A 20,534-nucleotide genomic window follows, 5' to 3' on the forward strand; every position below is an offset into this window, starting at 1 on the left:
ATTATTAGCTACTGCAGCCAATTGAAGCGAAGCGTAGAATGGAGTTTACAAGTCATAAACTTCATCGCCTCTGCCTACTTGCAATGCTAACTTATCAACAAATCAAATTGACAAAATCAATTAACAAGAACTAATCATGAAAGAGAAGAGAAGACATGAAATATACACAACAGCAGACGGAGACCCTTCGATTCACAACAAAAGTTATCATGACCAATTCCCATACCGAGCTAAATCAAACATCAACACCACAAGCCAACAGAAAAGAAAATCAGAAACCATCCATCCAAGTGTCCGTTCGTTTCTGCGCTACTAAAACCAATAGTAATCCACCACAAGAATCCTCCACCTCGAAACCCCACACAAGTGGAAAGCTTCTAAAGATACTTCTTCGTTCTCCTCACTTTCGCTTCTCGATATAAACATTTACTCTTCTCTCACTGTATCCCCATGGTGTGTTATTACTCGGCGGGCCGGGTAGTGATCTCTCAGCACCGATGAACTTCCTGCAGAAAGAAATAGAATTAACAAAAGTCCAGCCCAGAATCCCATGTTATACCCATTCATATCTTCATCACTCATTTCCAACTCCATCCATCCCAGAAATATCAACAGATACCAGCAGCCAAAAAAGCACTCACCAATTAGCAAACTCTTTATTCATCAACGTCGTCAATTTATCCTGCACCAAGCTTTGCAAGTTGTTCCTACCGACTACCCCGCTAGTCGGAAGATCTGTCACCATGCCTCGATTCGAATGACGAAAGCGGCGAACATAAGGTAGATTATAGTCTTTATGATAGCTTCTGTGATCCAAAGATGCGTAGCGAATAGTTAGACAACGGACTTCCGCTTGCGGGGGCGGAGACAGGGGCTGTCTTGGAGGGGATCGATGTTTGGGTTCGGATCCGCGGTGAGGGGTTTGATGATGGTGATGGTGGCCTGGCATTCTGGATCTGAAATCAAAGACGTGATAGCAAGAGGACTTGGAGGTATCTGAGTTTGCAGTTTTCTGATGCTAGTAATCTTCTGTTGTTTGGAGCTTATAGAAGAAGAAGAAATACGTGATGGTAACAAGAACTCTATGGAGCAGAGAAACAGATATATATACATGTTCCTAGTATATCAGAGACTTGCGCATAATCTCGTGTAATTCACATGCATCTTCAGCCACGACTGGATATGACTTCATCATCTCGAAACAAATCGGTAAAATTGTGACAGAGATGAATATCAGTTGGGCGTAATGCTCATGAAGAGCATTGCACATGTGTACCAGTAATTGTGACTGTAAGTCTACCTCATGATACGCCTGGATAACTCCATTGGATCATAGATACGAGAAAGTAGTTGGCCCATGTAGCGACCCTAGCTGTGGGGGCTATTTGATACACACCATGCTTTATCCCAGCGGTGGCTTGGCAAAAATACTGCTAATACATGTCGAGTGCAGAGCATCTGAGGCTGAATGTACATGCTTATGTAAGAAGCGTTTTGGAAAAGAATTTAGATGCGTTGGGGAAATATTCAATAAGTTAGGGTAGGGTGAAACAACAGCGCGACACATAAAGTCGGCGGCTCATCAAGTCGTCCGCTATCGAACCTATCCGTGTAACGGTAAGCTTTATATTCGCTTGCATCCAGCCTCTTCAATGGTCAATGGTTGAACTGCGACGACATCAAATCATAAAATTGAATTTTTATCTAAGGTATGAATGCTCGATTAAGGGGCCGCAATATTGCACAGCCTCCTGCATCGATTCGCTAGCGTCTGCCTGCAAGCAAGTGAAGCATGTGACATGATATAGTTATTATTATGACTCTTGTACTTCTCAAAAAGGGTATAGCATGCATGCAAAGGGATATAGATATATCGTAGCTAAAAATCAAATTCAATGTCTGCCTGTAAAAGATTTGAGGCAAACTAATAATTACAACTATCTTCACGCTCTGAAGTCCCTTGTATATCCTTTATAAATGTTACTAAGAAATTACATGACCAACTGAGGACCATGATATTTGGTCTCTTCCTTCACTTTCTTTGCAGCAGCAGCACTAACACTTTCCAGAGTTCTCTTTGGGAATCCCTCGAAAGAAGCCGCATAAGTAGCAACCGAATGAGCGATGAGTTGGGTGTTGATTAACCAAGCATCAAGAGCAAGGTTTGAAAGATCATCACAAAGTTGATGATAACAAGGATCATACCAATCTCCAGCCTTACCACCAAACATTTCAACTTCGACGGCAGTCTTGACACCTTCAGCACCAGTTGCGATTCCACCACCTGGAATACCGTTCTTGATGAAAGCATCATAGTCGCTTCGACCATCAAATGGAATATATGTGTAGTTGAGTTGATGGGATTTGTACCACTTTGTATACAAATTTCTCAATGCTTCGGATCCATCAGGATTGGCGGCATCAGTAGCGTTGTACACCTGGTAAGCATAGTTTGGAGAAGCCATCATGTCGTAATCCATGAAAAGACGGATTTTTAAATTCTCCTCATCGGAAAGTTGGGAAACGTAGTAATCTGAACCGAGAAGTCCCTCCTCCTCCCCTGCCCACCATCCAAATCTAACACAATTATTGACTTTATAGTTGGTCAACTGGGTAGCAACCTCAAGCAGAGATATAGTACCAGTTCCATCGTCATTGATACCCGGTCCTGCCTCAACACTGTCCGAATGTCCTCCCAACATCACACAGTTATTTGCGTCGCCTCCTTTGGTCTGAGCAATGATATTTGTGGTGGTGATTTCTTCAACCAATGCATCAACAAATGCAGATCCATCAATAGATTCCCCATTCTTCAATTTCTCGACATATGGAGCTGCTTCTTCGTCTGATATACCGAAAGTGGCGATATGATCTGCATTTGGTGCTCCCAGTGTTCCACTAAGAGACCCATTGGCATTGTTGTAAACAACTGCGGCAATGGCACCTGCTTTACCGGCATTCGCAGATTTGTCTCCAAATGAACAAGTTCCACGGAGGATCAAAGCGATAGAGCCCGCCACCTCTGCGGGATAGTCGGTCGCATCGCAACCATTGTTGCTAACCAACACTAGTGGGCCGAAAACCGCATCTTTGTTGGCTGTTGGAGGTGTGAGACTCATGGGGGTAGCAGTCTTTGGAACGGCATCGCCAAGTACGAGTCGATAGTCGAAGATGTTGCCCACTACTGCAGGGAATGATTGGTTGGAGATATCATAGTAGTCGCCGAGAGAAGCAATAGAAGAGTAGATGTAATCAACAGTTGATTCGTGGCCTGTTACACAGAGTGAGTCAACAAATGTCTTTAGCAGCTGAGGAGGTGAAGGAATGGGGATATACCTTTTGATCCGATAACTCTCGTCGGATGATTATACTCAGGGATACTTTCCTCTGCAATTTTGTAAAGCTGATTCGCCCGTTTGAGGAGATTTTTTGTCTTTATATCGTTTTGGAGGGAAGTAGATTTGATCAATGGTTTGTGTTTTTCATTGATGAGAGATTGAGAGCTTGGTTCTGCAATGGGTTGTTGAATAACTGCACCTGTAACTAGAGATGCAGCTGCAAGAAATAGAGTAGAACGTAGCATAATGAAGGCCCGAATCGTGGAGGTTTACCACGGATTTGTTATTGAGTTGATTTAATGATGTTTTGTTGTTTGAAAGACGAGAGATAGAGAGGTTGGGAATGACTGAAGCTTTAAGACTGAAGCTTAAAGCTTCTCAGCTCAGATAGCGTATGCACGACGATATCGGCAAGCAAATTGATTGGCCGACATTTGGGCGGTGAATTTTGCGGTGATTCAATTACCCCTTGCCCCTGTCACCCTCGATTCTTGTACTCCAGACCTGATGACCTCGCCCCGTTTTCTGTTCTACCTTATTGATCGCCTGGCTTCGCGCCGAGGGTGGATAAAGACATGACTCGATACACGTGCTATCAGTAGATCTTGGAAGTTAATTTATATGTCTTGAGTCAATGCATGTCTGACACACTAGATAAGGACTCAGGCACGCCAGGCACGCCAGGTACCAGTTGCAATCGCAATTCATGATGTTCGTCTAAAAATCTAACCCCCTTTAACCGTTCAAGTACGCCAAGATGTCTGCCGGAGCACCTGCATCTGCGGGGTTTCTTTAGAACATTCCGGATTAGGTAGGTAGTCTCTAGCATCTAAGTCTTGGACTCGGCACGTCAGAAACTAATTCCCACAAAATTCATGATATTCGTTTAACAACTCTAACCCCCCTTTATCCGTTATCTATATATATTCTCGATCAGGCAGGTAGTCCCTGGAAAATCTTTTATAAATCAGTGCCAAGGTATAATACAATCATTTCACATCATCAATCCAATCCAGTCTCAATCCCAAGTCCCTTATCCATTCTCCAAGGAATCGCCCAATGCCACTATCAAAATACGCCATTTGGACCACCCAAAGAACCGTGAATATCCGTTTCAACCGACAAAAGTCTGCGCCATTCACAAAACCAAGACCAGTTCTTCACAGTTACCCCACTACAACAGCCTCAGTTCAAACAGAATAGGTGTCCACATGCAACAATGAGACCACAGTATGGTCAGTGTAGACCAGCTGTTTCTGAACACCCATCTCCACCATCTAGATTGCCGTCTCTTGATCCCCCATCCTGTGACCAAGTAGAATCCTCGTCCATCATTACAACGGCAGAATCGGCAGAATCATTTTTACTATGTTTGCCATCAGAACTCGAGACCCCCAGACTTGCAAGTTCTTGGACATCCATTGTCTTTTGTGCCCAGTATATCAGCGTTTCCTCCAATCTTTCCTTCTCAACTGGTTTACTCAAGTATCCATCCATTCCCGCCTCGAGACACTTTTCTTGATCTCCTTGGATCGCACTAGCCGTCATAGCTATTACAGGAAGATCTTTTAGTCTGATTTTCGTTTTGGTTTGTGTCCTGCCAGTCGGACTCTCCATTTCTGATCCATTCAGGTTTGAGTGTCTCGCGGTGGCCAAATTTTTTGCGGTTTCTAACGGCCGTATATCATGTTCTAGATACTTTTCATATTCTTTATTCGTCCTTAGAATTTTTGTTGCTTCATAGCCATCCATAATTGGCATCTGGACATCCATCAGAATGATATCTGGTCTCGGGTTAGATGGCCCAGGATTGCTCAAGTAATTCAATGCTTCGCGTCCGTTCCAAACGGCTGTTGCTTGAAATCCTAGATTTCGGACAGTTTTCAATGCGATGGTTTGATTAATGGCACTATACTTGGTAAGCAAGAAATGAAAAGATGTGCTTATAATAAATCTGTCCAACTTACTTATCTTCGACAACTAGAACAAGGATCTCGCCTCGTTCTTCCAGTGGAAGCTTTGGCCCATTGATTTTTTTCTTGTCTCCGTTTCGTAGATATGGAGGGAGGACATGATTGGTGTCACTGGTCGAGATTTGTTGATTTATAAGTTGTTGTTTTACCTGCCCTCGGTGAGAGCTTAGTCGAAGAGCCAGTGGCGTACTCGGCAAAGATTTTGAATCAGAATTATTGTTAGTGAAAGAAAAGTCAAGCTTAGCCGGAGTGTTGGAAAGTCGGGGGTAACGGCAATAGGAGGATATCTTCAATGGTATTGTGAATGTGGCCGTGCTCCCAACTCCTTCTTCTGAATCAAGAGCAATCGTTCCAGACATCAGAGTTGCAAGCTAATCTTAGAATCAGTATCTTGAAGCAGGAATTTCAATGAATACAGTGAGGTTCTCTGGTGGACAAGTATTGGAAGAATAGAAGAAGATACTTACATTCCTCGATATGGTCAAGCCTAAGCCCGTCCCACCATACAATCTCGCTGTTGAAGAATCCCCCTGGCTAAAGGGTCTAAATAACTTATCCAAGGTCGTTTTAGATATTCCAATCCCGGTATCCTTAATCACGAAGCTAATCTCAATTGTATCGTTTCCAATGTTGCCTGGATTCGTTATTCTATTTCCTATCACGCTTATTGTTATAGATCCATTTTCCGTAAATTTAAGCGAATTCGTTAGGAGGTTAGATAGGACTTGTCTGATCCGCCCGGGGTCTCCCAGGACTTCGAGGCTTTCGTCAACCTCATTTTCGTAGTTGAATACCAAATCCTTCTGGTTAGCAAAAACGCATAACAATTTACATAGCTCTCCCACAATGGAACAAAGATTGAATGGAACTTCTTCGATATCGAGACGACCGGATTCGATTTTCGAAAAGTCGAGGATGTCATTCACAATAGTCAGGAGTGCTCTTCCCGAAAGTTGGATGCTAGAAACGTATTCACGTTGCGAAGACGTTAAGGTTGGGTCTTCGTCGAGTAAGTCTACCATTCCAATCACGCCCTAATTCCAACACGTTAGCACTGTGATCTTTCAACTTGGGCAAAAAAAATGAGGGGGGGACTCACCGCCGTTGGGGTGCGCATTTCATGCGACATCTTTACAAATCCTATTAGCGTTCTGGAAATCTTCACGAGGCACCAATAACTCACATTTGCTAAGAATTGACTTTTCATCTTAGATGAATCTTTAGCTGCTTGTTCTTCAATCATCAACCTCGTGTTATCCATCTCTAATTGTGCCCGTTTTTCCAAATTCGTAATATCAATACTCAAGCCCAAGCATCCGATGACCTTTGGTGCTTGTCCTCCGTCATCACTGCTATGCTCGAGATCTGCCACCAATCGTGTTCGGTAAGTTTTGTCTCCTATCTTTTCTTCGCATGTTGCCATTTCGACCTTTCCGGACAATATTTCCAGGATAGAATTTTCGTGATCTAGAAATTCGGAACACATTAGTGACGTGGGGTTATTTTCATAGAGAAATAGATGAGATAAACGAACCCGGTATGCCCCCTGGCTGCGTACTTTGCCAATGCTCAATAACATTTTTTCCAATCAAGTTTTCCTTACTTTGACACGTTTGCTCATTTTTGGTACCCCATGGCATGGCTCCTTCTGCCATTGTTACTAGTCGATTTTCATCCACACAAAACATGTTGACTTCGGCATGAGCCAGAACTGTCAACATTTGATGCTTGTTCCTCTTGGCCTCAATTCGTGACATCACAGTATCCGTGATATCTGTATTTGTTCCATACCACTTTAGAACTTCTCCATTGTCGTTAAGTAGTGGGCAAGCTCTCGTGTGCATCCATCTGTATACCCCATCATGCCTTAGATACCGTACCTCAACCTCGCCATCTCGGCCATTTGCCAGTCCATAAGCCCAAGCTTCTCTAAGAGTATCCAAATCTTCCGGATGAATCACTTTCTCATACCCGGTGCCAACGCTTTCCTCCTTAGACATGCCAGTGTATTCATACCACTACGGCGCAGGTTAGTTTCGTATGAATTGTGAGCAGTTACTAGAATACATCCTTACCCGCCTAGAGTACCAATCGCAATATCCATCTGTTCTTGAAGTCCACACTAGATGTGGCATCAAATCGCAGATAGTTTCATGGCTTCGTAGTAACTTGTGTTGTTTCTCAACCAGGTATTGTTCGTACTCCTGTATATCTTCGCACCAACAAATCGCTCCTAAGTAGATCCCAGCTTCGTCATAAAGGCATTCTCCAGAAATCAGAGCTGTCAATCGATCTCCATTTATGGGGTTTATAAATCCAGATCTTTGATTCGCGAACGATTGTCGAGTTCTTGCCAAGACTGTTCCGAAATATTCATCGCGTGGTAACTGACGAGTGTATCCCTCATCCCATATTTGTAGGGCATCTCGAAAAATATCCCCCTCGCAGCCATTCTCCCCCCCCATAGACTCTCCCAAGACATCTCGAACTTTACGATTTGCCAAGTAAAATTCACCATCTGCATTTATCAAGAATGCTGGAGTGTCAACATTGTCAAAGATTGCTTTTCGAAGAGAACAAAAAATATCATCCCTTATAAAGGCTGGTTTATGTTGAGGCTCTTTTACTTTATTTGGTGACGATGTTGAGCCTAGCCCGGAGTCAATTGGATTCCCTTGCGAAAATATCGGCGATTCGAAGGTGAGAATGAAATGAAGGCCCTGATGCTCATTCAAAGCATCAATACAAGCCCGAAATCGTCTTTCCTTCTGATCATTCGACCTAGATGAATTGTTCACCACCACCTGAAACCCATCAAAAAAGCTCGAATCTTCATCATTTGATGAGGTACCGCCACGTCGAACATACTCTACCTCACTCAGAACCGGTGCCCATGATCGATTATCTAGTAATGTGACACCTAATTCATCCAAGTCCTTTCCGATCAATGCGCTCTCATCATTCCTAAGAGAATCTGTGCTACCCAATAAAGCTTCTGCTTTCAAGTTTGTCCATATCACTTTCCGATACTGATCCAGGACTAGCACAGGCGTAGGCAAATGTTCCAATATAGATAATGGAAGGTCCATTTTGTTCGGGCTCAGATCCGGCGACCGAGATCCATTGGCATGGTTTCTACCGTGCATCATGTCCCACGTTGAAGCTGCCGGCATTGTTGGGATAGCCTCGAGGTCAAGTGTTTAAGTTTCCCTGCTTCTTGTTGAGATAAATTCTTTAGCATGTCATTTATGGTATCAAGAAAGATGCAAGGTGAAGGAGATGAAAAGTCAAGGTCAAGTGCGCGATTGTATCTGGAATGGATCGAAAGGAAACTCACGCATGGACTCCTGGTTCACTGACTGGGGTTGATGGCGTAGGGCACGCCTCTTACGTCGCCCTTGAGATCTTTCGTTACTTCAAACTCACTGTTCCATTTTATTTGGAGCGTTTGAGATGATTTTTGTTCCTGTAATGTTGATAAAATCCAATCAATGAACTGAAAAACAAAATTTGAGAACAAATAGACTTGGAAAACAAAAACAAACGGTCTAGTTCTGGGTTCCACATCATATAAGATCGCCACTCCCGCAACTTTCTTCTGGAAATATTGTTGATCAACTAACAACCAAGATATCTGAATTGAGTTCTGGACTTCGTACAACTAGTCTTGAAACAAGAAAAAATTGTCAGTGGATTGCCCCTACCAGAAGTATACTAGTATTCAGAAGGCCTTGGAGACTTGGGGCCCTCTAAACTGTTGTGGTATCAATATACTTGATCTATGAGACTGTTCATTGGCTACCACTACTCTGACCTCTCCATTTCGGGACATATAAACCCTCAAGACCCCGTGAGACTGGGGAATCGAGGGAATCCACTAGTCTGGTCTGGCTGGTCTGGCTGGTCTGGCTGGTCTGGATGGTCTGGATGGATATTGGTTCCACGTCTTGTATCTACTATCTAGTCAAAAACGTATTGATTTATAGCTCGGTATGAGTAAGGCCATAGGTAAGGGACTCGCCACTCATGGGGGAGTAGGATCGAACAATCGAAAGGATCACAAATGATTTGAAGATCATCAACAACAAATGTCAAAGCACAATCAAATCTTCCCCCTGGGTGAAATAAAGTTTAAGAAAATGAGACGGCGTGTTCTGCAAGGTTAAGAGATGCCGTCTTGGTGGGTGTGTTCCATTTCCCGAAGTCTAAGCGTGCATTCAGCTGCAGCTTCGATGATGAAAGTGCTGTGGCTGTGGCTGTGGCTGATCGCTAACTTCTCCCAAACCTTTCAATTTATCACGATCCATTGACAATAGTTGGTAAGTCCAAGCTCTTCCGTGGCATTGTATCTTTGAAAACTAATCAATAACTTCAAGCAGTTAACAATTCCAATCTCCCACTCCCGTCTCAATCTAAGATTAGCACGCTATGGGCCTCTTCTCATCCTCAACCCCAGCTTCCTTACCACCCCCCAAAATTGGCGCGGATGGTGCACCTATAGCTCCGGACCGCACACAAAGATCTCGGTGCTGGGAAGCTAGGGATGCTTATTTTAAATGTCTGGATAGAGCAGAAATCATTGATAGTATTACGGAGAAGGACAAGGCGGAGAAAGCATGTGCAGTAGAGAGCAAAGGATTTGAAAGTAATTGTGCTACGAGTTGGGTAAGTTTTCTTCATTGAGAGCTGAGTATGGGCTGGAGTGCCTAAGAATGAATGTACATGAGGGGATATTTGAGCTGACTTGATTGTGGTGTAGGTCCAATACTTCAAAAAGCGAAGAGTTATGGAATACCAGCGCGATCAAACTTTGCAGAGACTTAAAGCCGAAGGAGCACAGGAGATGCCAGGTCAAATAGGACCTCCAGGTCCAGGGCAAAGGCCATGATGACATGAGGAAATATAATAAATGTACAATAGCACATGGATGGAGTAATTGGTATACAAAAGGGATAGAACCACGATAACGACCATCTCCTAATTTATATCACCACATTGAATTTCAATCGCGTGCAGCAGTGGCGTGTTTCGTCGAAGATTTTGCGAAGAAATTTGCGTGTTGGGACATGCAAGTGACTGACAGAATTGGGCCAATTCGGTATGTATACTGCAAATTTGTTAGACATTTCCTCCAGGTCCTCGCAACAATTGGGCACTGGGTTCAATGTCCCGAGTTTCTATGCGCCCAATCAAACTTGCTCTTGCTGCCATAATGCTTGTTGGAATGATATCTACATTGTGTCAACTCGTGGTGGCGTGCGAGACTTTCCATTTTAATGCCGGGCGACACTGCACTGCATGTATACAGCCTTTGCATCCTGTATGTGGCAGCATAATTGCGTGAATGAAAGACGTGCCGGGGACCTCGTGATGGAGTTTATATTAAACAGAAGGGCCAGAACAACTTGATGGAAGATTTCACCTTACTGTTCGAATCAATCTTCATAGAGAGTCAACAGTATATTCCAGATGCATCAAACATACGCAAAATAAGGAGAAACTCTGCCCCTAAATGCTCTAAGTTTCAGGATCATAATACGAGCAGAAGCGCTTGAGACACGAACCTTTTAAGCTTCCGTGTCATGTTCATTCCCCGGATCTGCAATTCACATGTGTGAAACATTTTTATATTCGAGTTTCACGCCCAGACATCTTGTTTCGGTCTCTTTTAAATCTTCTCCTCCCCCTCCCCCAAATATAAACACCGTACTTGTCAAATAAAGACTCGGATAAACGATTATTCAGATACATTTTCTACATTTCCTACCAACATCAGGAAGCTAGCTTAGTCACTTTTAATCTTTACCGCTTCCAAAATCAAACCCTTCTCGGCAGAATAATCGTCATCTCAAACAACAATCACACTCACTCGACTATCATGACCATATCGGCACCCCAGCGACCTCCTCCTCTTCAAACAGGCGCAACGCCACCAGCCTCCACGCACAAATCTCAAATCCGTGAAAAGGTTTGGGAAGAATTGCGCCATGTAGCTATCCCAGACTCAAGATTCAACCACGATTACTCTTCATTCATATGCGATTTCGTGGGTTCCAATGATGCAGGTCGTCACTTAATTAATTTAGACTGTTATATGTCTGCCGACACGATATTCATCGCTCCCGACAATTGTTTGCAGGAACTGCGATGTCAGGCGCTAAAAGATGGAAAGATTGTCATTTGTACAACGTATGGGATTAGAAGGGGATTTTTCCTGCTGAATCCCAAGGAAATACCGGAACGCAAATGGGAGGTTGCGAGTTATTTGGATGGAATGGAAAGATATGGGAGACATATCACATTGACTGCGATACGAAGTGAGGGATTAAGAATACCATTGATGGTAACCGGGACCGGCGCCATAAATTACAAAGGTCTTCGATTTGGAAAGGGTCATGGATTTTTCGACTTAGAATGGGGAATGTTATATTCGATAGGGGCTGTGAATAAGGATACGAAAATAATAGCGTTGGTTCATGAATGTCAGGTATTGGAGGAAGAATTCAAAGGCGATCAGTGGGATACGGGATGCGATTATGTGATTACGAATAAGAGAGTTATTACCGTTGCTGGAGCGGCAAAACCGGGTTATGGCATTATATGGGATAAATTGGATAGAGGGATGCTGGAGGATATCGAGTCGCTGAGAGAGTTGAAGAATATCATCTCGCCGCCGGAATTGAAATCTCCGCAGGAGCATATGGATTTCTCGGAAGAGGCGAGGTTGTATATGGATTACGCAAGTTTTGATTTTTAGAGCGAGGAGTAGGATCGGAATACATATTGGGCAATTTAGGGTCAACGGATGGCAGTTTGTTCATGCTAGATTTGGTTCAATTTATTGATTGGATGGCTCTAGCACATTTATACAATGTTCTCGACGTGAATAATAACAGCAAGCGCTCGCTTATGAAGGTCTAAAATCTTCAAATCATTGTAGCACTTCTATGCATATATCCTCCCAAAGTGTCTTATATTCCAGACTAGCAATCGAATACAGAGGTTGAGAGCTTCTGATCAACAGAGTGCAGACCAGTCTATCAGAATTCCTACATTCCCTTGAACCGTCACAAAACTTCACCATCATTTTTCTCCTCAAATCCCATTTTCTGCCCTGGAAAAAGTCATGCAAATGCGCATTTCCCCAAAGTGCATATTTCCGGCTCAACGACCCATTCCCTCCCCTCTCAGCGGTATCAAAAATAAGAATGACTTACCTCTTGAACAATTCAAATACATTTCTCCTCTTTACATCATGTGGTGCTGAGCCCAGGCAATCCTTCTTCGTACCCAGGGACACATGCAGCATCTAAATTCCCGTCGCCGTATTCATAATACTCTCATTTGCCTTTCAGCACATCCAGGACTCCTCTGACTCATTGAAGCCATTTAGGGGTTTAGAATAGAAGAATGAGATGTGAACAACTATGGTGTACTTTCGTGTATCATCTTTAAGTTGTCTTTCGCTTCCGCAGCCCATGATTGACGCCAATAAGCATCTTCTCTTGTAATTCCCATATCATGCGTATACAATCTCTGTGCACATCCGATAGCCATATCACGCGTAGCGTTCTTAGTCCTCTCATAAAAAGCTATGGCTTGAAATTTGATATTGGTTGTAAGGAAGAATCAAGGTTTAATTTTTGTTGAAGAGGAAACTGATGATTAAACGTTGGAATGAGAATGTCATCAATGACAGCACTGTACGTTGCGATGTATTGAAAACATGGTTGTCACCAGATGTGTTGATCCAACGGTCATTTGCGCAACAAGACAAATACGGAAAGAAGTGTTGAAGGGCGGAGAACTTAAAATGTAACATTCTGGATCCAAGGAAAGGTAAAGGTGAATAATTACAAAATTACAAAATGAGAAATTGGGCACTGTTAATACATAGCCACGGCAAGGTGACGTTGATGATTGAATTTAGAACCTGCCAAAATAACATTTCATATGTCTTCTATAGTTTTACTAAATAACACCTGCCTGCAACTTCACCTTCGCCATAATCCATGTTTACAATGAAATCGAATCTCCAGCGTCTCGAATTCGAAAGCGAAGCCGAATTCAAGGAAATGATGACGGCTTGTTGGGAAGCATTTGAGAATCCTTTCAATTCCTATCTTCGAATAGTCTATTATCTCAAAGATGACTCCCCGCAGGAAAGAGAGCGATCTATCCAGGTAGCCACAGAATCTGCTCTAAGACACCATACACAGAGATCTCCCAATAGTTATTGGATGAAAATAACTGAGTCTACGCATAAAAAGTTGGTCGGAGCTGCAAATTGGATTTATTTCCAAGAAAATTCAGACACTATCAATAATGCAAACCCAGTCGTTGCTCTTTGGTGGCCAGAGGGAATCGGTCGAGAATATGCCAACAATTTCATCCGACAAATTGAGGCCCATAAGTATTACCTACATTGTAATCGACCATACTTGCGTAAGTATAAGCGTATCTGATGTTGTGCTCGCCGGGAGCATATGATCCATGCTAAAGTCGCAATATCGCAGTCTTAAACATCGCGTTCACCATTCCGGAATTTCGAAGGAAAGGTGCTATGAAATTGGTGATGGATTGGGGCATCAAAAAGGCTGATGAATTAGGTGTCGACGCATATGTAGAGGCGACCGAGACGGGAAGATTACTATACGAAAAGTATGGATTCATGACATACTACAAGGTGGTGGTGAACACCAGTATTGAAAATCCAAGTACGACTTGGAAAGATCTGGAGGAAACACTGTCTCCTGAGCCTCAGTGAGCACTACTCAGAATCTCGATTGCGTATGGGTAATGACTGATATCAACAGGTACTTTATGTGGCGACCCATTAAGGGGTGATTCGAGGTTGGAAAAACATGGCTACCATGGGGGACTGAGCCTTTTATTTCCTTGGTTTATGAGACGCTGAAGTGAGCCGGAGAGACATCCATTGGAACTTTGCAAATGATTCTGCATAAACTATTGGCATGGGCAATTTGTATTTCATAAGAATACAAGAAATCTCTGGTCAGTCACTCTGTGGCCAATACTAAGTGAATACGTTCCCTCACCACAAACCTGGAACCCATCGATGCACTTATAATCGTCAAACATTTGCCGATCTAAAATCCATAGGGTAGATTTTATACATGGAGAGATCAACATAGACATAGTCAAGCTTCTCAGAATGTGCATCTTTACATTTAATATGTATGATTGTGTCTTGCTTGATGCCACCACGTCCCTCATCCCTATGATTTTTGCTTCGCAGATATTGTATCGGTTTGCAAGTGACAAGGTCGCGATGGCAATGTGTTTGTAAGTAACGATCAGAAGCCGCAGAGTTTCGCGAGAGCATAGTTAGTTAAATACGGGCTGATGTCTTGGCTCTATGAGAGACAGAAATCTTCCGGCCCTCTTCCCCTGAACAAATGCCTCTTCAGTTGTCATGAGTCTAGGGTGGTTTCTCGTATTTCGGTTCGATTCATATAAAGAGGGTAGACGACGTCGAAAAGATGGTCGCTGGGCAAGGCTCATCTATCCATGGTATGAAAGCGCGTATAGCCTTTTCATATTGAAGCTAACCTCATGGGCACATGTCGTGCGAGGAAACTTCGGACTACTTTCGCGCTTAATTCTAATCCAGTTGCTAGAGCCAAGTTAAGATGTCTCTGAGAATGGCTCTCAGTGTAGTAAGGTTCCGCTTTTTATCAATATGCCAATGCATGAATATCCCAATAATTGGAGATGATGAAAAAATGAACGAAATGAAAGCTGCGTAATCATTTTACGGATTAATATTTCACCGGGATCATTCAAAAGCCCACCGGTGGCCCTCAAATTGAAGTCTTGGACACTGGGATATCTTTTTAGCCGCCAGTATACCTTTAATTAGAACTTCAACCGTTCTAAATATATTTAAGCCAGCGAGGTCGCTCTTTTGAATGGCTGTTGTGTCAAGATATCTCTTTGCCTTTTAAGATCATCCGAGACACTGCGCCGCCAACATACATCACACATGTCTCCAGCATAGATCTCTGTATATTACTTGCAATTGCTTGCAATGAGCTTCTTTTACTAGGAAGAAAAGTTCCATCACATTAAAATTCATTAATCCGATCGTTCCGAGTTTTATTTCGGAAATTCTCCTTTTTGGTGAAGTTACCAAAGAATGAGGCAAACTCGTGCACTCGCTCTCTTTGGCGCAATCGTTTTCATAGCTTTGATCGCTAGTCTTTCTCATTTGAACTCTGACGATTTATCGAGTTATATTCCACAGAAAGCTCAAAATTATTTTCACTATGAGACACCACCAGATTCAGAAGAGATCTCAAGGCTGAATGGAATCTTGGAGGAGTTTTTATCACGCCCAGTTCTATCTTACGATGATGCTGTTTCAACGAATTCCCAAACCTGCCCGGTTAATGGAACTAACTATGACCGAGGTGCTGTTGACGGGAACGTGAAAACATGGGCAGATATACCTTCATCTCAGATTTATGCGTGGCGCAAAGATATCACAACAAATTTACGTCGCAAACAAATTGAGGCGATTGGGAAATCGAGCTCATCATCACGTTCTAGTGCCGATGTGCCAGGAATGGAGAAAAATATTAAAAGAGGAATCGTAATGGCCGCGGGAGATCGTCACGCCCTGATTCGTGCGCGAACTTCTCTTAGGCTTCTAAAATCTTACAACTGCACGTTGCCAGTCGAGATATTTCACTTCGACTCCGAATTATCCGCACCTGCTCTTAGTAGTATTCTCTCCGATCTAAAAGAGTTGCAGAACTCTGATTCCGGTACTAGTGGCATTAATGTTACAATGCGTGTCGTAGGAGACGTATCAAAAGGCTCGGGGTGGAAAGATTTTCAAATAAAGGGAGCCGCCATTCAGCAATCTTCATTTGACGATATCTTGTATTTAGATACAGATTCCTATCCTCTACGAAATCCCGAATATCTGTTTGAAGGAAGAGAATGGAGAGACACAGGACTCCTATTATGGCCTGATTATTCAAAATCTCATCCCACCAATCCGATGTGGCGTTTATTGGGTCAGCCATGTCGGAATGAGTACGAAGGAGAATCTGGGCAGGTTATGATATCTCGAACTCGTCATCAGGATATCCTGTGGTTGATTGAGTATTTTGCACTTCATCATGAAGAATTTTATGGATTCATGGGAGGTGATCGAGATTCATTTCGGGCTGCTGCACTTCTTCTTGGGAAGCCATGGACCGGCCCAGGGAGAATGAATGCTGTTGGAGCCGCAAAGATTCCCGGAAGTTCTCAATCCGGAGGACACACAATGCTTCAAGCAGATCCATATGGAAAGTGGATGTTCGTACATGCGAACCTGATTAAGCATTCTCATTTCGAGAGGCCACTTTGGTCGCAGGTTCATAGAATTCGCGATGATTCTTTCAAGGAAGGTACCACATATGGCAATATTGATTCGCCAAATGATATGATTGGGGAGGGGGTTAAATTAGATGTAGCTGTCAACCCTAGATTGGTAACGAGCATGTCTACTTTCGATGGATATGATGAAGATTTGGTGGTCGTTGAAGATTGGGATTCATACGAGGAATTGAAAGGATTCGAAGAGAAGTGGTTTGGTTTCGGTGGTGTACATTAATTACAAATAAGTGGTGCTTTGGATTTTTTTAATTCTGTGTAATTCCGGTCTGGACGAGCAGATAGCCGAAGACAGACTGTATATAAAACGCACATCTTGGATCCGGAGCGACCGGCAGCAATGTTATTTCTTATCCAAACACGGAAATTGATCGTGTTGAATGCCACCTCTGGACAGCCGATCACTGAGAATTCTGCATTTAAGATTGAATCTATTTTGAGTGTTGGACTGTATACAGATATTGGGAGCTTTTGATTGTCAGGTTGCAATCCGGACTATTGGAAGCACTGTTCATGGCTCATCTATTTACAACAACCAATGAAGCTTCTCAGGCGTGTATCAGTCTTCTACGCCTTTAATACGCCTTTCTTCCAACGCGAATAGCCTTCCTCCGCCCCAAACGCTTTCAACATCGCATTGACTAACGGCCAAGCATTTTCCCATTCTGGCTCCAAAGCCCGTCCCCAGAAATACCTTCTCGTTCTTTCATCATTCACGCTGGGTAGATCAGAGAAGCCCCTTTTCTACATTACAGCAACCATCACACGATCGTCGCCACTCCAAAATCAATTACTCTACCCAAGAAACTCATATCTGCTGTGACCAGCGATGGCCCGAAATGTTCATGTAAGGTATTCGGTAAAGCTTCAAAACAGCAATCATCGGCATCGAGTTTCCAGCATTCATACCCCATTTTCTCAAACACTAAGACGCATCATTGTGCAACTCTCTCACAAAATTAAGGACAGCATAGTAGTCGAAGATCTCACTTCCATGATGGTTTTAAATATAATTCATAGGCATCATTTTGATGATGTGTTGCATATCTGGATAAGTGATAAGAAGAACTAACTTTGAGATAGATATCTAGAAGCCACGAGCTAACGCTTCTTAAGTTCGCTTACTTATTTCGTATACTTTAGCGTTTAGGGGGGATCATATCATCTTGATTTGTTGCATGTCTAGATAAGAGATAAGAACGATTAGCTTCACATGAGTATCTGATAGGGAGAAGATCGATGATGTAACCTTGTAAGGTAGGCTTCGCGGTAGGATATCACGATGTTGGATGTAGTAAGTCCAGTAGACTGTCAATTTTCTGTTAGGTAGAATAACGTTGGAGGAGAATAATGTTGAGCACTTAAAACTTAAACTCATCAAGTCTCAAATTCCAATCATCATTTTCTAGCTTGTTCGTTCAAATTACTCCCCCATTCAATCGAAAAACATTGTAAATCATATCTGGATGAACCAGCTCCATTAATGAGCTATTCATCTATGGATATGAAAAGTACTAACAAAGATAGACATCGTATATCTCAACACTGAAATCAATACCCACAAATCCGGGTATCAATCCTCAAACCCACATTCACCAAAAGAATAACCCTTGTAATCGGTAGGAACGAAATCAAGATAAGATATGATGACGACTATTCGTCTCATCCATTTTTCCCATATAGTAGTACAAATACAACAATCATATCTCGCCCTAATCGACACCATCTCAAGGATAGAAAGCATGAAAATCATAAAACCAATGCATACATTCCACTCGAGCTCAAAAAATACGTTCTCAAAACTCAAACTCTTCGGATTAAAACAAGAACAAGTTCGTTAAACACACCACTCCCAATACCACAAATGAAATCCTCACTTTATCCGAATCCGCCGAAATGGTAGTTTGTTGCGCCCCCGTTGTCCCGTTAATTCCCGTAGCTTCACTTGCTACTCCCGTGCTGGAAGGTGGATTGATATAAAGTGTCGATTTAGATGTACTTCCCGAAGCAGCGGTCGAAGTGCTGAATGATAAGACGGATGTATCATAAGCACCTGCAGTGGTCATGGCCGAGGATTCCAGAGCTGCAGTTCCTGTTCCTATTTTGGTCGAGTTATTGTAAGGGCCGACTAAAGTTCCGGTTCCATAGTAGCCTGTGCCTGCTGAATAACCGGATACGTAACCCGTGGCATATGCGCTGCCAGTGGAGGCATCGCATGTCACAACGGTGAGCCATCCCGTCGTAGTGGTCCATACTGTGGAACCGCTGGTCTTGGTTTGAACGGTGGAGGTGGAGTAAGTTGTGAGAGTGACTGATTGATCAGAGGTAATGTGGATGGTAGTGTGGGAGGTAATGTCGGAGGCATATGTTGGAACAATGGGGGCCGACGTTACAGCAGTTCCCCATGTGTATTTAGAGGAGGTTTTGGCTCCCGTTCCCCATGCTGCGGCACTGGTCCAGCTGGAAGCTAATGACGTATATGCATGAGTAGATGAAGCTACACCAGAGACAGCTGAATAAGTTTTAGTGGGTAAGTTTGAAAAAGAGGATGTGGGCAAAATTACCTGTTTCTGATGCTGGAGGCCACCACATAGAATTTGATGAAGTTGAGCTAGCTACTTCAGAGCCAACAGAAGCACCGCAATCTCCAGTTGCAGTCTCGGTAACGGTTACAGTCGAGGGTCCTGCCGCTGGAGCTGTATATGCTGCCGGAGCTGAAGATGCTACCAAACTCGATGCTTTAGATGTGACTTCCGATGCAACGCTTGGAGTAGATGTCACACCAGCCGCATAACCCGAAGTGGTCGATTTTCCTGGACAATTCGTCACAGTATCTGCGCAAGAGATTATGGTTGATGTATCCGTGATTGATACTACATCAGTTACCACTTGTGCTAAAGAAGGTGTCAATTGACCAAGAATAATCGACCCGAGTCCGAGTATATATGTAGCTCGAGCCATTTTTGTGACTTTCTTGAGGCTAACTATAATACAAGCGAAGTATATTTGCGATTTGTTACTTAGATCTCGACCTGTAAGAAAACAAAAGGAAAAGAGGAAAAGGAGCGTGGGGAGATATCAAGGTTTGTTAAAAAGTAAGAGTTTGAGTATACTTGACAAACAGGTTATCTAAAGAAGCCTTTCAAGGCTTTGGTGACACGACGAAGAAAAACAAACGAAATGTTGGTGGTAAGATATGATAACAATGCTAAATAAAGACAGAAAATGGAGGCTTAGAAATGAGTGGCACGAGTAAGTCAGAACAAACTTATGCAAACAAAAGCAAGGCAGAAGTAACGAATGTTGGCTTGTAATATGTAGACATTATCATGTTAGTTGGAGGTCTAGAATATGGAACAGTGATCCTACAAGTTAAAACCTTGATGAGGACACGAATTTGGTGGAGATTTAAGGTCTGATAACCCTTATATCATACGCCTCAGCCATAGGGTCTATATGCCTTTCTGACGTTGGTCATCTACTTATTCTTTGTATGATGTCTTTAAGGTCAGGGTCCGATAAGAAGGAATCACAGCCCTATTTAGGCGCCCGAATTGTGAAACGAACCAATCATTTGTTTTTTCTTCAACAGGACGATGTATGATGAAAGATTACAATCTTCGCATTCGATACTAATATACGAAGACGTATTATTATCGTAACCGGCATCGTAGTTTTTGAAAAGAATTCTCTATTCTACAGAGCAGATTCTCCATACTAGCTGCCTGCATGAGAGCAATTGGACGATCCACACCCCTACCCCATCGGTCGTTCCAATATCTCGGAAGGCTGCAGACAAAGCATATCATTCTCC

At 43.0% G+C, this 20,534-nt stretch overlaps 9 protein-coding genes across 9 annotated transcripts; 4 read left to right on the forward strand and 5 right to left on the reverse strand.

Moving 5' to 3' along the window:
• Positions 1–1,991: 1,991 nt before the first annotated feature.
• Bfra_009283 (putative aminopeptidase y protein) lies at positions 1,992–3,583 on the reverse strand (the record flags this gene model as incomplete). Its single annotated transcript, XM_037339629.1, has 2 exons — positions 1,992–3,271; positions 3,337–3,583. The coding sequence occupies 2 exons, from the start codon at positions 3,581–3,583 to the stop codon at positions 1,992–1,994; spliced, it is 1,527 nt and encodes a 508-aa protein (XP_037189679.1).
• Positions 3,584–4,574: 991 nt separating this feature from the next.
• Bfra_009284 (putative histidine kinase hhk6p protein) lies at positions 4,575–8,484 on the reverse strand (the record flags this gene model as incomplete). The annotated part of the gene is made up of 7 exons (XM_037339630.1): positions 4,575–5,247; positions 5,306–5,682; positions 5,779–6,345; positions 6,411–6,440; positions 6,495–6,778; positions 6,846–7,329; positions 7,387–8,484. The coding sequence occupies 7 exons, from the start codon at positions 8,482–8,484 to the stop codon at positions 4,575–4,577; spliced, it is 3,513 nt and encodes a 1,170-aa protein (XP_037189680.1).
• Positions 8,485–9,739: 1,255 nt separating this feature from the next.
• Bfra_009285 (putative cytochrome c oxidase subunit vib protein) lies at positions 9,740–10,199 on the forward strand (the record flags this gene model as incomplete). The annotated part of the gene is made up of 2 exons (XM_037339631.1): positions 9,740–9,976; positions 10,071–10,199. The coding sequence occupies 2 exons, from the start codon at positions 9,740–9,742 to the stop codon at positions 10,197–10,199; spliced, it is 366 nt and encodes a 121-aa protein (XP_037189681.1).
• A 273-nt stretch (positions 10,200–10,472) lies between these two features.
• On the reverse strand, positions 10,473–10,934 carry Bfra_009286 (uncharacterized protein; the record flags this gene model as incomplete). The annotated part of the gene is made up of 2 exons (XM_037339632.1): positions 10,473–10,629; positions 10,876–10,934. The coding sequence occupies 2 exons, from the start codon at positions 10,932–10,934 to the stop codon at positions 10,473–10,475; spliced, it is 216 nt and encodes a 71-aa protein (XP_037189682.1).
• A 255-nt stretch (positions 10,935–11,189) lies between these two features.
• Positions 11,190–12,068, forward strand: Bfra_009287 (putative 5-formyltetrahydrofolate cyclo-ligase protein; the record flags this gene model as incomplete). The annotated part of the gene is made up of 1 exon (XM_037339633.1): positions 11,190–12,068. One exon carries the CDS (start codon positions 11,190–11,192, stop codon positions 12,066–12,068), a length of 879 nt encoding a protein of 292 aa, XP_037189683.1.
• Positions 12,069–12,662: 594 nt separating this feature from the next.
• Bfra_009288 (uncharacterized protein) lies at positions 12,663–12,868 on the reverse strand (the record flags this gene model as incomplete). Its single annotated transcript, XM_037339634.1, is given in 2 exon segments — positions 12,663–12,736; positions 12,748–12,868. 2 exon segments carry the CDS (start codon positions 12,866–12,868, stop codon positions 12,663–12,665), a joined length of 195 nt encoding a protein of 64 aa, XP_037189684.1.
• Positions 12,869–13,332: 464 nt separating this feature from the next.
• Bfra_009289 (putative gnat family protein) lies at positions 13,333–14,158 on the forward strand (the record flags this gene model as incomplete). Its single annotated transcript, XM_037339635.1, has 3 exons — positions 13,333–13,756; positions 13,828–14,074; positions 14,128–14,158. The coding sequence occupies 3 exons, from the start codon at positions 13,333–13,335 to the stop codon at positions 14,156–14,158; spliced, it is 702 nt and encodes a 233-aa protein (XP_037189685.1).
• Positions 14,159–15,470: 1,312 nt separating this feature from the next.
• Bfra_009290 (putative glycosyltransferase family 71 protein) lies at positions 15,471–16,940 on the forward strand (the record flags this gene model as incomplete). Its single annotated transcript, XM_037339636.1, has 1 exon — positions 15,471–16,940. One exon carries the CDS (start codon positions 15,471–15,473, stop codon positions 16,938–16,940), a length of 1,470 nt encoding a protein of 489 aa, XP_037189686.1.
• Positions 16,941–18,537: 1,597 nt separating this feature from the next.
• Positions 18,538–19,681, reverse strand: Bfra_009291 (uncharacterized protein; the record flags this gene model as incomplete). The annotated part of the gene is made up of 2 exons (XM_037339637.1): positions 18,538–19,232; positions 19,285–19,681. The coding sequence occupies 2 exons, from the start codon at positions 19,679–19,681 to the stop codon at positions 18,538–18,540; spliced, it is 1,092 nt and encodes a 363-aa protein (XP_037189687.1).
• Positions 19,682–20,534: the final 853 nt, after the last annotated feature.

The sequence above is a fragment of the Botrytis fragariae genome (genome assembly GCF_013461495.1).
Source record: "Botrytis fragariae strain BVB16 chromosome Unknown tig00000161, whole genome shotgun sequence".
NCBI lineage: Eukaryota > Fungi > Ascomycota > Leotiomycetes > Helotiales > Sclerotiniaceae > Botrytis > Botrytis fragariae.